Source organism: Perca fluviatilis, chromosome 3, assembly GCF_010015445.1.
Source record: "Perca fluviatilis chromosome 3, GENO_Pfluv_1.0, whole genome shotgun sequence".
Taxonomy (NCBI): domain Eukaryota; kingdom Metazoa; phylum Chordata; class Actinopteri; order Perciformes; family Percidae; genus Perca; species Perca fluviatilis.
The window spans coordinates 10,789,832-10,803,657 of record NC_053114.1 but is presented as its reverse complement, the minus strand read 5'-3'; the positions used below and the strand labels follow the sequence as shown (position 1 = coordinate 10,803,657).

The following is a 13,826-nucleotide window of genomic DNA, read 5'->3' as shown; positions in this document are numbered from 1 at the left end:
TACTTTTTCAAAAGTAACTGTGGCAACACTGCTGTCCGCGTGGCGGGCTGCTCTGCTATCGAGCAGTATTAAATTGAGGTTTCATAACCTGTGAACACGTCTCGTAGTCGCGTTAAATAGCAGTCCAATTCCGTGTTTTGGTACAGTTGTTTTTAACACCTGATGCAAGCTGTACGGGAGTACGCATGAAAACAAGTTATGAGCGCTTTATTGGCATTGACCTGACTCCCTGCAGAGGCCTGTTCCATGTCTCTGCTGAGCAGTAAAACTTTATTTCACACTAAGATGGTTAAATTTGTTAAATCTATGGTAATCTGTTGGCCAAATACTGTAGCTAGTTTTGTCATTCACATTTCAATCACACTGAACTGAATTTGGCATCAACAACACGAATACTTTATTCTAGACCAATACATACATTTAAACAAATGGTATTGGCATTAACACGCCTCCCGAAACTACTGCTTAGACTACTTCTGTTTTCATTATGTAGACTTTTTTTTTTCTTTTTACGGACAGTCAAGTCACTCACTCAGAGATTGATTTACTATAGTAAAAATCATAGCAATGATTTATGCTACTTAATATTTACAACAGTTAGATTTTCCAGAGGCTGCATCTGTCCTGACATTGTATCTATTCCTGTGCTAGATTCCAGAAATGGCACCAGTGAAGCAAGTCCCACCCAAGAAGATGGACAAGCCAACTAGTGCTCAGGGTTTCTTTGCCACAAGGAGGTACAACTTGAATGTATACATTTTTTTCTGGCATTGTCATGTGATCCTATTTTATTTAAATGTATGTGTGTGTACTTGTAACATGTTTGGTTGGTAAAATAAATATGTTGTAAATTCAAATCAGAGAGTCTTCCATGTCTGGAATGGATGTATTCTTGAGTATATAAGGTAACAATAATATAAGATAACCTTGTTTGAAATGGGTTTGGCTAAAAGAAATGTTTTGTTTTGTCTATACTACTAGGTACGTATACTATGTTGACTGGGTTAAAGCGCCCATATTATGCTCATTTTCAGGTTCATAACTGTATTTTAAGGTTGTACCAGAATAGGTTTACATGGTTTAATAAAAAAAAAAAACAACAACATATTTTTGTTGTACTGCACAGCTCTCTCTCTCACTGCTGCAGATCCTCTTTTCACCTGGTTTCTGTTTTAGCTACAGAGTGAGACCTCTTTTCATCTTCTTCTTCTGTATTATCTTTGATTGCACTCGCACATGCGCAGTAGCTCAGATGTAGAGCATGTCAGCTAGCTAACTCTAGAGACAGTAAAAGAAAACCTGTTTCTCCAACTTTGGTCAGTTACAAGGCAGGATTAGCTGGGAGACTTCTAAATGAGGGCACACATGTAAGTAGTTCTTTTGTAGATTATGGTGAACTTGTGTGTGTTGTAGCAGTGCTTTGCTATTGAGAACGACGTAGCATGCTAGCGTTAGCCGGCTAACGCTAGCATTAGCCGGCTAACGCTACGAGCTAACGGTTGTGGTTAGCCAGCTCATTTCGGACTGTGACGTCACATTCCGAGGCCGATTTTGAACAGCTCACTAGGAGACTGAAAGCAGGACACATTCAGAAACCGTATCTCACTCAAAACAGCATGGATGGAGACACAAAAGAACACCCCAAATCCCAGAAAAAGTGTTTTTTTTCATAATATGGGCACTTTAAATAGAATTGCATTACTAAAAAGAGACTAAAATACAATTTTCATAGTCATGGATAATTCTGACTAAAATGCTCAGACTTTTAGTCGACTGAAAATTGACTAGACTAAAAAGAGTTGGAACGGGACTAAAACTAATTAAAAAAAAATGACAGCTTGACACAAAGACTAGACTAAAACAAAAATTTTAAACAAACCGCCAAAAACAACACTACTGCCATGTTTGTGTGTCTCTATGGCAAAAGCACAGGGGAGGGCTGAGCCCATTTGGAACTATGGGAGCCCAGAGGGGAGCATCGGCAGATTTTAAGGAGAAAACTGATTTTCATTTAAACAAGTTGATGTTAACTACACATTCGAGTTAATCGAAATGGATCATAAAGTGTCTATATTTCTTTTTAATTAAACTACAAATATACAGGAAACGACTTAATGACTGTCAATGAGCGTATTGACAGTTTCTTTTTGAGAGTTTGTGTGTTGGTTCTGTGCCGGCTCCAAAAAACTGAAGAAACAACAAACAACAAAAGCTCTCTGTCTCACCTGTAACTCACACAATCCTACGGCATGTGTGCGCAGCAGGTGTAGCCAGTTAAAAACATACATACCCTGCGCACCACAATTTGATCTAAAGAGCCAACTTGTTGACTATCCCTTCGGGAAAAAAAGGTGACTGTTGCGCACCATTTCCTCTCACTCTCTCTTCACGGAGAAACAGCTGATCAACGATCTACTAGCATAAGTTTCACAGAGCTGCGTAGCATTGTAATCAAATATATAAATGAAACTTATAGGCCTATATACAGATCAGTCTCAGGTTGAAACTTGTAGTTCTGAAAGTTAAGTTGCACAACTTACGGTAATGTTTATGTATGCCTTAGTTTGAGGTTGTTATTGCATTTCAGAAAATGTTTTCTTTAAAAACAATGTAATATGGCACTAAATGCACTTAATAGATTTAGTTTTTTGAAAGATATTATAAGCAATGTAGGCAATAAAAATGTTGCTTTTTCCAAAAATTAAACCAAACTATTGTATATTATTGCTCTTCATAAAACAAAAGTATTTGTTATCCGATTACTCGATTAATCGATGGAACAATCGGTAGTAGGGCTGCTCGATTATGGAAAAAACAATCACGATTATTTTGGTCAATATTGAAATCACGATTATTTAACACGATTACTCATTAACATTTGGATATATTGGATAGTGTCCAGGGTATAATCTGTTAGTGTCCTTTATCTCACAGAAAGAGTCTTTGGATCAGAATAAAATCTGTTTTACTACTGTGAGTCGGTTCAGCTTTACAGATATCACACATAACATTACACAGCTAATGAACAATTCCACAGACATAACACAATGTGCATCTCACATCACATGTTCACTCACTATGACCACTACTACTGTCATTACTAAACATTGTGCCAAAATATCAATAATGTCGCCGTCAGTGGGCTTATTTGCTAGCTAACCTTAGGAAAAATCCAGCACATAGACGGTATCTTAGAGTAAGGTGATTTAACTTCCCTGCTCATTTACATACAGTTTAACAACAAAACTCAGAACACAAGACAAAATAAGAGTGTTCTTGCAAAACAGAACATGGCAAAATAATCGTTTTTTCTCGATTATACTATTTTGGTGATCGTTGGGAGCCAAAATCAAATCGAAATTCAATTAATTGCACAGCCCTAATCGGTAGAATACTCAATTACTAAAATAATCGACAGGGATCGTTCATCACTCCCCCCTCCACAACAACAACACTCTCCATTCAGGAAAGACCGGTTCAACGGCTGTTTACACAACAAAACCCTTGCAAAGCAGCCGGACCAGACTGTCTCGCCCTCCAACGCGGTTCACAGCTCCAATGGAGCGTGGAACCCTATTGTTTTTCTAAGGATTTTTATTATTAGGGGTCCAAGCCCGAGGGGGCAAGGGAACCGCGTGTTGCAAGGCAACGCGGTTCACACTCCAGCGGAGCGTGGAACCCTATTGTTTTTCTAAGGATTTTTTTTTATTAGGGGTCCAACCCCGAGGGGGCAAGGGAACCGCGTGTTGCAAGGCAACGCGGTTCACACTCCAGCGGAGCGTGGAACCCTATTGTTTTTCTAAGGATTTTTATTATTAGGGGTCCAAGCCCGAGGGGGCAAGGGAACCGCGTGTTGCAAGGCAACGCGGTTCACACTCCAGCGGAGCGTGGAACCCTATTGTTTTTCTAAGGATTGTTATTATTCCGCTTCTTCTTCTCCGCCTAAAACTCCGACTGCAGCCTAAACCGTACATGGTGGGGGGTTGCCATTTTCAGGACTGGTCCAAAACCTCGCAAGGACCTCAGGCGCAACAATTGACCCATTTCCACCACTAGGTGGCGCTATAGCAGACAAAAACACGTTTGGCCCTATAACTCCCACACCGTATACCCGACATTCAAAAACCTTACATGTACTTGTTCCCTGGATCCAACTGAATCACGTGATATAGGCCCCGCCCATTTCAGCCTAGACTTTTATGCGTGAAAAATCGTGATTTATCAAAAACCTACTTTTTCAAACTCCTCATAGACCGTGCGACCGATCTGCACGAAACTTGGACCGTTGTATCTCCAGACTGACCTGACCAAAACTTATAAAAGGAATTTTTGTAAGATAAAAATTGCGCATATACGCACAAACAAATTTGTGTAGCTAACTATGAAAACACCAACTTTGCCATATCTCAGCCAAAATAAATGCTATCAACCCCAAACTTTAGATTCTTCTTTGGCATGACCCTCTGGAGGTAACCCATGCGTTTTACGAAAATTGGTCTCTAGGGGGCGCTACAACTACAAAAAGTTTATATCTCATGAACGGCTCATCTGATTTATATAAAATTTGAAGGGTACCATCAAGGGCCAATCCTGAGGCCAACCCTACAGTGGGGTACTGAGGCGTCGAAGTGGGCGTGGCCTATGGGACCCAATGTGACCCAAGTCTAGATTCACCAATGTGAACAACTTTAAATTTACAGGGTAGATGGATGATGGGCCATGGATCACACCTACCAAAACCTACACATGTGGACCACTAGGTGGCGCTATAATGTTTTTTTGTCATTAACTCCCACAATACACATTGCACATTAGAAATTCTTACATTCACGTGTTCCTTGAATCAATCTGTATTACCTGATATAGGCCACGCCCATTTCCGCGCAAAAGTTTTTTCGCAATTTCGCGCAACGTGCAAAACCAACTTTTTCGAACTCGTCCTAGGCCGTACGACCAATCTGCACGAAACCTGGTAGATAACATCTCCAGATGGACCTGACAAAAAGTTATTGAAGGAATTTTGCTACGTTAAAGTATGCGCATTTGACGACAAAACAAATTTTCCTAGCTAGCTACCACACACATATCATATCATATCTCGGCCACATTAAATGTTAGCAGCAAATAACTTGAGGTCCCCACTTTTTCAATCCAAAATCAACACCATTCATATACCCTGATACCGTGTAATTATTAAACATTGCAGTTGGAGCTAAGTGGAGAGTCTGTCATAGTGTGATTGGTTATGTCGGTGGCATTGATTCTTAATTTCCCACAAAGTTGATCGCGGTTACGTGTCAGTTAAACTTCTCATCTCCAATCCTATCTGTATTTGTGAGAAGTGGCTCTGTCCTGAGTTGAAAGCCTACTTTACGGCATTATTATCGACTTCATAGGCGCGTGTGCTCGTGTCGGCCGCTGTCCATTTCCTAAGGTTCTGAAATGCAAACAACTTTTGACTACTTTGTTTTTTTAAACGTAGTGCGCCTGTGAGCACCCTCGGAGGAAAACATCAATTGGCGCCTATGACACCATTTACAACAACCTGACCACCTCCCCTGCTCTTTCAACCAGCACACCTGCCTCCCCGCCTCCACCCTCTCATTTCTCTCTGCTGTCCCCTGTGGTCCGGGGGGTTAAGAAGTTTGTTTATGGTAAAGAATTGTTAAAGGTACTCTGTGCATGCATGGAGAGGCACTGTTAACCACTACATTTGCAACGGCAGAGTACCGCAGACCTCGTGCATCAAACCTCTCGATATTCACCAACGTTTGCCCCCCCGACGTAATGCTTCGGGTCCCGCATTGGCGCAGCTTTGCGGGTCATCGGGGGCGACTGGCGCGGTTCCCCGGGGCATCGGAAGCGAATGGCATCAGAGGCGAATGGCATCGGAGGCGAATGGCATCGGAGGCGAATGGCATCGGAGGCTTGGGCCCCGTCATAACTGCTTGCAGTTCTAGTTTTTTTTTGTAATGCATGTATGAAATGTCTGAGAGTTTTTTTCTGTTGACGTTTGTCTGTTTTTTTACCTGTGTGTTTAGAACTGACACTGTGTACACACTTTTCATTGTGTAAAAGGTTAATATACATATTATCTACTAGAATTTATTATTTGTAGTTTAAACTGTATAAAGGTCCTTTTATAGTCATACAACGAAATGCAGTTGTAGTCCTTTTATGCTACACAAGAACAACTCAACTGTTAATACAGACATGTAAAGTAACCAAAGAAAGGTGCTTTGTTTAGAGACTCACATTAGTGCATCACTTGCAGTTCAAAATTCACAAGCATAGGGGAAACGCAGCATTTACAATATTAACAGAGACATGTCTGAAAGTTGGTCTAACCTCCACCAGGACATCAAAGACGTTAGTAGACCACAGAGCCAACCAATCACACGGTTCCACCACCTTTTCCAGGTAGTCTGCTGTGAAGGCCTTTACCTCAGATGGCTTACAGTCTCCTACACACAAATACATACAAATGTACACAATAGTACATGAAATCAGGAATGTAATGACTCATGTTATGATGATTTATATTATACTTGAGTCTGAATATTAAAGATTGTCTATAGTCACCGAGCATGTAGTCCTGGTACGCCTTGAATCTCTCATAGAACAGCAGGTGGCTGGTCTGGAAGGTGTCAGGAAGACTTGAATTCACAGCTCCATGGCGCTCACATCTTTGCAGCCTAGTCCCTGAATTTTCAGAGTTAAAATGGTCTGTGCCACTATCTTCATCATCATTATCACTCTCATCTTCATCCTCCTCTTCATTCTGAAACAGAGCTGTTGAAAAAAAAAATATATATATATATATTACTAACTGTTGTGTTGCCAACTGAACCAACTAACAAAGTTAACGTTAGCATGCCAATATCTGACCCATTTGGAGATACAAAATATATATCTCTTGTGACTCTAAAAATAACGTACTTCTTGAAAATTATGTTATCCTAAGATGCTACAGTGACTCCGTTTACATAGTTGATTGCTTTTGAGTGGACAATGCTACAGATTAGGCAGACCAACAAAGTGCTGAGTCTTTGTTATGGCAGCTCTCCGGTACACGGACTGTCTAAACAGTAGTCTAAATTACTTATAGCTAGTTTTAGGGAGAGGGCGGTATCATCATAGACTGTACTTTGGTACCGTCTGGTAGCAAAAACATAAACCATGTGATAGATTCTAACCAATAGAATACATTTAGTTATTAAAACGAATGAATAAAATATCTGCCGCTTATTTTTTTGATGAGTGAAATAATTAAAAACTCAACACAATGGGTAGTAAATTAGTTATTCAACACGACAAAATAAAGCTACAAATCTACATGTATAGGGTTAAAATTCTATTAAGCCCATGTACCATATAAGCCCAACTGCAACTGCTGAGCAAAAATAACACATTGTTTTTCCAATAAAGCTACTTGTTACATTGACACTTTTTTTTAAATTGTAAGCCAATCATTTATTGATATTGAGTTATCGAAGCACGCGTCTGCTGAGCCCAAAAGAAGTTGCCGATTCCGATACCCTCAAAATATAACGTGCACATTTCTACTTCTGTAGTAAGTAAAAAAAGTGTTCTAATATACCACATTTTAAACATGTTTTTCTCAAAACAAGATTGATTTAATACAGACTTCTGGCATCTACCTTTGTTTCAAAACCTCTTAGCTCGTGGATAGTCTACCTCATATGGATATACGGCTAATAATCAAAATCCTTATGGAGTACATGGGATTTTTACTTCCAGAACCACACTGTTGAGCTCTATTTCACAAAAAACATTTCACAATGAGATTTTACATAAATGATCATCAATAATGTTGATTTAATGACTAAGTGGGTAAAGGCAAATAATAAAACATTTGCATGAATGTGTAGCAATACAGAATCCAAATGAAAGTGGACATATTATGCTTTTCCATATTTTCTGTCATATCTACAATGTTATAATTAGAGATGCACCGATTGACCGGATATTGGATGTGAAAAGAAGGAAATGGTTCTTCCATAACACTGCACTTTAAATGTGTGTTAATTTCCCACACCAGGAGTAATTTATAGTTCTATTTTATAGCGATCGATTATTTGTTCATAAAATGTTCTGTTCTATGCAAAATGTAAAATTTTCTATTAAAGAAAAGATAGAAAATAAATATTTGTGTATGCTGTAAAGTGGTTAGAAAAACTTAAATCGGAATCGGCTTAAGTGGAGTGTTTTTTTAAGCTACTGTGGTGTTAACATTGTCGCATGTAGCTACATGCTAACGGCAGTAAAAGATGTAGAGAGATGTAATCCTGGCAGCCAATGTTGATAAATTCTCCCCAATTCCAGGTCACATTAGTCCTGAAACATTTTTGGTTATGTAGTATTTGGTTTAAAAGCCTTATCTGCGATTTTTGACTTTTGAAAGTGCTGCTATTCTATTAGTACCCACTGCTACAGTAACTATAGTAGTTACATGGTAGTAAGTGCTGCTCCACTCCATTACAATCTAACGTTAGACTACTGCTAACTATTAAGTAGCAGCATATAAACGCTAGATAGCTGTAATCTTGGCAGCCAATGTTGGTCATTTCTCCCCAACTCCGTGTCACGTTACTGCTGGGATAGGGCTGAGAAAATCCAATATCACGATATTTTTGACCAAATACCTCGATACCGCAACGATATTGTAGGGTTGACTATTTATGCTTTCACAAAATATTTACACAATGAGATTTTTGATAAATAACCACCAGTAATGTGGATATAATGACTATGTGGGTAAAGGCAAATAATAGTTTACAGTTAATAACAGTTAATAAGTTACAACAGTCTGGTATGTTCAGAAAATGACATCACTTTACTGTAATGCAGCCTTTAGAACCAGGAAAAGACACTTATGTCATATCACAATATTACGATATCCAAAATCTAAGACGATATCTAGTCTCAGGGGACTTAAACAAGGCGTCCTTAAAGTCTGTACTCCCCAGCTTTTTTTCCAGCATGTAGATTGTGCTACTAGAGGGAAGAACACACTAGACCATGTATACTCTAACATCAAGGAAGCATACAGAACTACGTCTCTCCCTCACCTGGGCCAGTCAGGTCACATCCAACTACTCCTGATCCCAGCATAAATCCCCGGTGAGAAGGACAATACAGCCATGTAGAGGACTATCAAAACCTGGCCTGACACTGCCCTATCCCAGCTCCAGGACTGGTTTCAATAAGGACATGGTTGTGTGCAAAAGGTTACAGAACAGAGCCCTTTGTTTATCGTTATGATGTCATCTTGCTTGTATGCGGCACAATTTACATTACAGCAGATTTGTACAACTGAATGTTTACTCAGAGTTCAGAGAGTAGTTCAATTAGTATTTTGTATGTCTTTGAATTGTTTTTACTTGAATACTTACATTTTAAAGAAAATAAATAAGAACTGTTTTCATTCAACATTGTGCCCATTATTATCATCAGTGATTAAGTAACTCAGACTTTTAAAAACACATTTTTAAAGGATATCGTCTAATTATTGTTAGCCAAAATCGGCAAATAGAGATATTTTTTTCTCCATATCGCCCACCCGTATAATACATACACAAAATACAATTATGAACCTGAAAATGCTATATAATAGTTCCCGTTTAAAATGTACAAAGTAGCATAATAATCAACATTTCCCACAGGCATTTGTGAGGGTCTGGGGCATAGTTATTTAAGTTAAATGCATCGATCTGGAGCACTTGAGAGCTAAATTAAAAGGCTACCGAATCTATAAAGAACCGAATCTATAAATAATCTGTGTTCTTGTAAACAATGTGCTCTTGTAAGTAATTTAATCATAAACACATAGATATGAATGGTCATGACATTGCAAAAAAAGTCAAAAGGCATGTTTCACGAGACAGGATTTAGTTCACAAATGGTTAAAACACAAAATCCACTAGATCATACATTTGAGTCATTAAATTAATCAAGCAAAAGTTATGACAGGTTATTGATCAACACAATAATGATATATTCTATTCTAACTCTTCCTACATCCCTATTGACAAACTTTGCACCCGCAATTTGAACATTTCATTTTACTTGGCCTTGAGAAGAACAGCTGTAGTTGTTGCCCTCGTGTAGTTAAATTCCTCTGGGCTCAACCCATTGATGAAGACCATCAAGCAGGCAGCCAGGTGCTCTCCTTTGTAGCCTGTTACAAAGGATCTGATTTGACCTGAAAACTAAGGTAACAGTTAGCTAAATGAATTAAAAAAGGTACATTTGGAGCACCTTGTTTTGTCATGTAACGTTAAAGGGGTGATAGAATGCAAAACCGATTTTACCTTGTCATAGTTGAATAATGACAGTTTAGTGGGTAACTAGGACACACATAGAACCTCAAAATCCCATTGACACCTCTTTCCTCTGCAAATCCCACAATTTGAAACTGCCTCTGAAAACGGGCAAATGTTGACGCCTAGTTGACGTCAACTCGGCGGCTCCTCCTCATTTAGCTCTAGTCTCTCTCTTTGTCACGCCCCAACATTTACATAGGCTACACAACTGACCTGAGATCAGGTAGTTTTCTGAATCTAGGTCATGCAGATCTCAGAAATTGTATACATTGTTCATCTGCTATTTTACCACTCACAATTTCTCGTCAGACTGTGTAGAGCTCCTAGCTAAAGTCCGACACGTCTTACCAAATTTGCAATTAGCCATCAATTTTCGTAAAAAGACCCATATTTGAGCTTTATATAGCCTAGTTGATTTCTTGCTTAAAAAAGTATCAGAAGTGAATTTAATAACGAAATAGCCTGACAAACAATGTATAACTTTGCAGTGTCTGAAATATGAGACCTGTTGTCGAGTCTCCAATGTGTTTTTATGTGGTTCGCTCAAACCAATCAGCGCGCAGCTCATCTAAATATTCATGAGCATACCATATTTGGAAGAAAAGCTCTTGTTCCAAATAGAGCCATATTCACAGGGTAGGTAAGGGCCTAATAAAATAGCATTCGGGCAATTTTCAGCCCAACCAATGTTACATACCCTATTAGGAGACCTTAAGGAACAGTGTAAAATACCATATATAATCATTCTATCACCCCTTTAAATGCAAAAGTAAAGCCAAACACCATTCATCTATTAACAAACTGCAATGACACAAACACTGGTTGAAAATCAACATAGCTTCAATTTAACGTTGGATAATTAGCTAATGTTATACGCCATATAAAACAGTGCATATACATTAATGTAAACATTATCACGACAAGCAACCGGATACATCAGTCAACATAAGCAAGAGAAGAGACCGTACGTCAGTAGCTAACACGTCACTTAGCTAACGTTAGATTATTGTTAATTATCAATGGTAACTTCTGCAGTAAGTCTATCCGTTTCCTGTCTAACATTGATAATGATAAAATTGTGTCTTGACTAGTGGATTACTACAGTGGATACTGTGACATTAAAGTTACTTACCACAAACAATGTTGCCAATGAGTCTCGTACATGGTCTAATCTTTCCAGCATGTCTGTGTGTGTAAGCCTGCTCGAGTCGCATACAGCAGGCGTGGGGGCTTTTTCTTTGGTGTATATTCGGGGTGGCATTACTGACTGGACTGAGAGATATACTTAGCTGACGCAATGGCACAAATAACAACGAGAGATCTTTTATGTTTAGCATAAAAAACATATTCCGTTCATTATGACAGTCTAGTTAATTAATGGGAAACTATGATGTTGTGGATAATGATGTTTGGCATAGTTGACTGTTACAGGCCAACACCATCTTTTCAACAAATCTTGATGCTCCTTGACTCTCTTCCACTGATTTCCATTGATATTCTACCTACAGGTGAAACCAGTACCAACAGTATCAGAGAAAATGGTGACTTTTTTTGTTGTTGTTAAATTGTGGAATTTCACCAGTCCTCAAACGGGGTCGATGAAATAGAATGTAATCCTATTGTCCCCTCAACCCAACATTAAAAAAGGTTAATATCAGCTGAGGGAAGGAGACAAAAAGCAGGAATATTATCTGACACATAGAATCTAAAAAGTCACAGAGAATGAGCTTAAATCTCAAACGTGCCCAGATCCAAGATAAAGTCCCAAGGAAGTGTCACACTGCACAGCATTGTGTGAGCTGAATCGATTAATCAATCAATTGGCAACTATTTTGATAATTGATTAATTCCAGAAGAAATGCCAATAATAATAATAATAATAATAATAATCATCTTGTTCTCACTCCAACAATGAGGATTTCTGTATTTTATATCACCTGAAGACATAACGTTGGACTCTGGAAAAATGTGAAAGACATTTTTTAGACCATACAACTAATCAATTAAAATCGACAAAAAAAAAAAAAAAAAGAAATCTGTAGATTAATGAAAATAAAAATCATTGTTAGTTGCAGCCCTTACCGAATGAACTTTAAACTAGGGAAACATTAACGTTAGTGCAGGGTTTTTCCTGGCTCAGAATGGGCCTTTGGGGTGGGATGGCACTAAGCATGATCAGTCGGCATACAGTTAGGACAATGAGTCGGTTACCTCTTTGACAGAAATCTATGCATTTTCCTGTTATTTCTGAAAATTTGATAAACAAATGTAATTATGCCTGAGTAAATAAAACCCCAATAAACAAACCTGGTTAAAAAATATTAATATTTAAATAAATCAGCAGGAGAGACCGGTACAGCTTGACTTAAAACTGAGATTAGCTCTCATATTCGAGTTTATGTTCAGCTTGTTCAACGGTTGTTTGGTAAATTGCTCTCAACATATTTAGAGAAGATTTTAATTGCTATTTTTATACTCAATTCTTCATCATCATTTTGGTGCTGGTGATTTTCCTTTGGGGCTTGCTTAAACCTTTTTGGGACTCCAAACATTCCTCAATGCAGGGAAAACCCTGTTGTGGTGGGGTGGTACTACTGACACTGGAAATGCTAATGTCATTTTCATCACCCTTGCAACCAACAGCCAGATTTTTATCATGTATCATCAGGTGATTTATTCTTGGAAAGCTTACATTTGGTCTTTCAGTGTTAAAGGGTGGATGGTAAAACCGAGGAAAATAACTTAACGTTATGTGTTGTATCAATTAACGTTAGTTAACGTTACTGAACAGCGTTTGGTTGAGGCACAAACTGTGACTGCTATTGTCATGTTAATACAGAAAACAGTTTAAACGCTAACCGACCCAAACACTACATTGACGTTTAACTTTAAAGTTACATCAGGCAACCGGCCTAACTTACTAAAGTTAACGTTGGTTTGAAACGGAATTCTTCATAACCGCGAAACCTATTTACCATAACGTTAGCTAGGCTAACTAGTGACGCGGACTAAGTTAGCAAACACTGACATTAGCTTCCGCTTGAGTATTTTAACAATTAATAAGATTCAACATGACACGGACCTTGAGTTATACCGGACACATTACGCCCCACTTCTATTCTTTTCTTTTCCATGTCGAGTTCAACCTTAACGTAGGACTCCAAATCAACCACCATGTCTGTCATCTCGTCCCCAGTTTTTCTCGTTCCTGCAGACGAGTTTTCCCGTGCTTCTTGCTCCATGGATAGTTAAAAATATCTACTTAATACTTCGCCAAGTAAATAGGTAAACTTAAATGGGCTAATAGTCAGTAGACCTACGAAGTTGTGTCGGTTTGACAAACACTCACAAACGTAACGGCACACACCCAGTTAATTTCAAAATATTCCCGGTCTGAAGAGCAGCAGCCAATCGAAAAAAGTACAACGGCAGGATGTCGCGCCCCCTAATATCCGACCGCCTGTGAGCCAATACAAAAAG

At 38.6% G+C, this 13,826-nt stretch overlaps 1 protein-coding gene across 3 annotated transcripts in view; it reads right to left on the bottom strand.

Moving 5' to 3' along the window:
* shcbp1 (SHC SH2-domain binding protein 1) overlaps positions 1-13,813 on the bottom strand; it is a 50,305-nt gene extending 36,492 nt beyond the window's left edge. Inside the window, exons 1-3 of one of the 3 annotated variants that reach the window (XM_039795093.1) lie at positions 13,714-13,813; positions 6,583-6,792; positions 6,349-6,464 (exon numbers count right to left, since the gene is read on the bottom strand). In XM_039795093.1, coding sequence (XP_039651027.1) covers positions 6,349-6,464; positions 6,583-6,589 — 123 coding nt within the window. In that variant the 5' untranslated portion in view covers positions 6,590-6,792; positions 13,714-13,813. Of the gene's footprint in view, positions 1-6,348; positions 6,465-6,582; positions 6,793-13,428; positions 13,589-13,695 lie in introns of those variants that run through there. The other 2 variants (XM_039795095.1, XM_039795092.1) reach the window with 2 other exon arrangements.
* Positions 13,814-13,826: the final 13 nt, after the last annotated feature.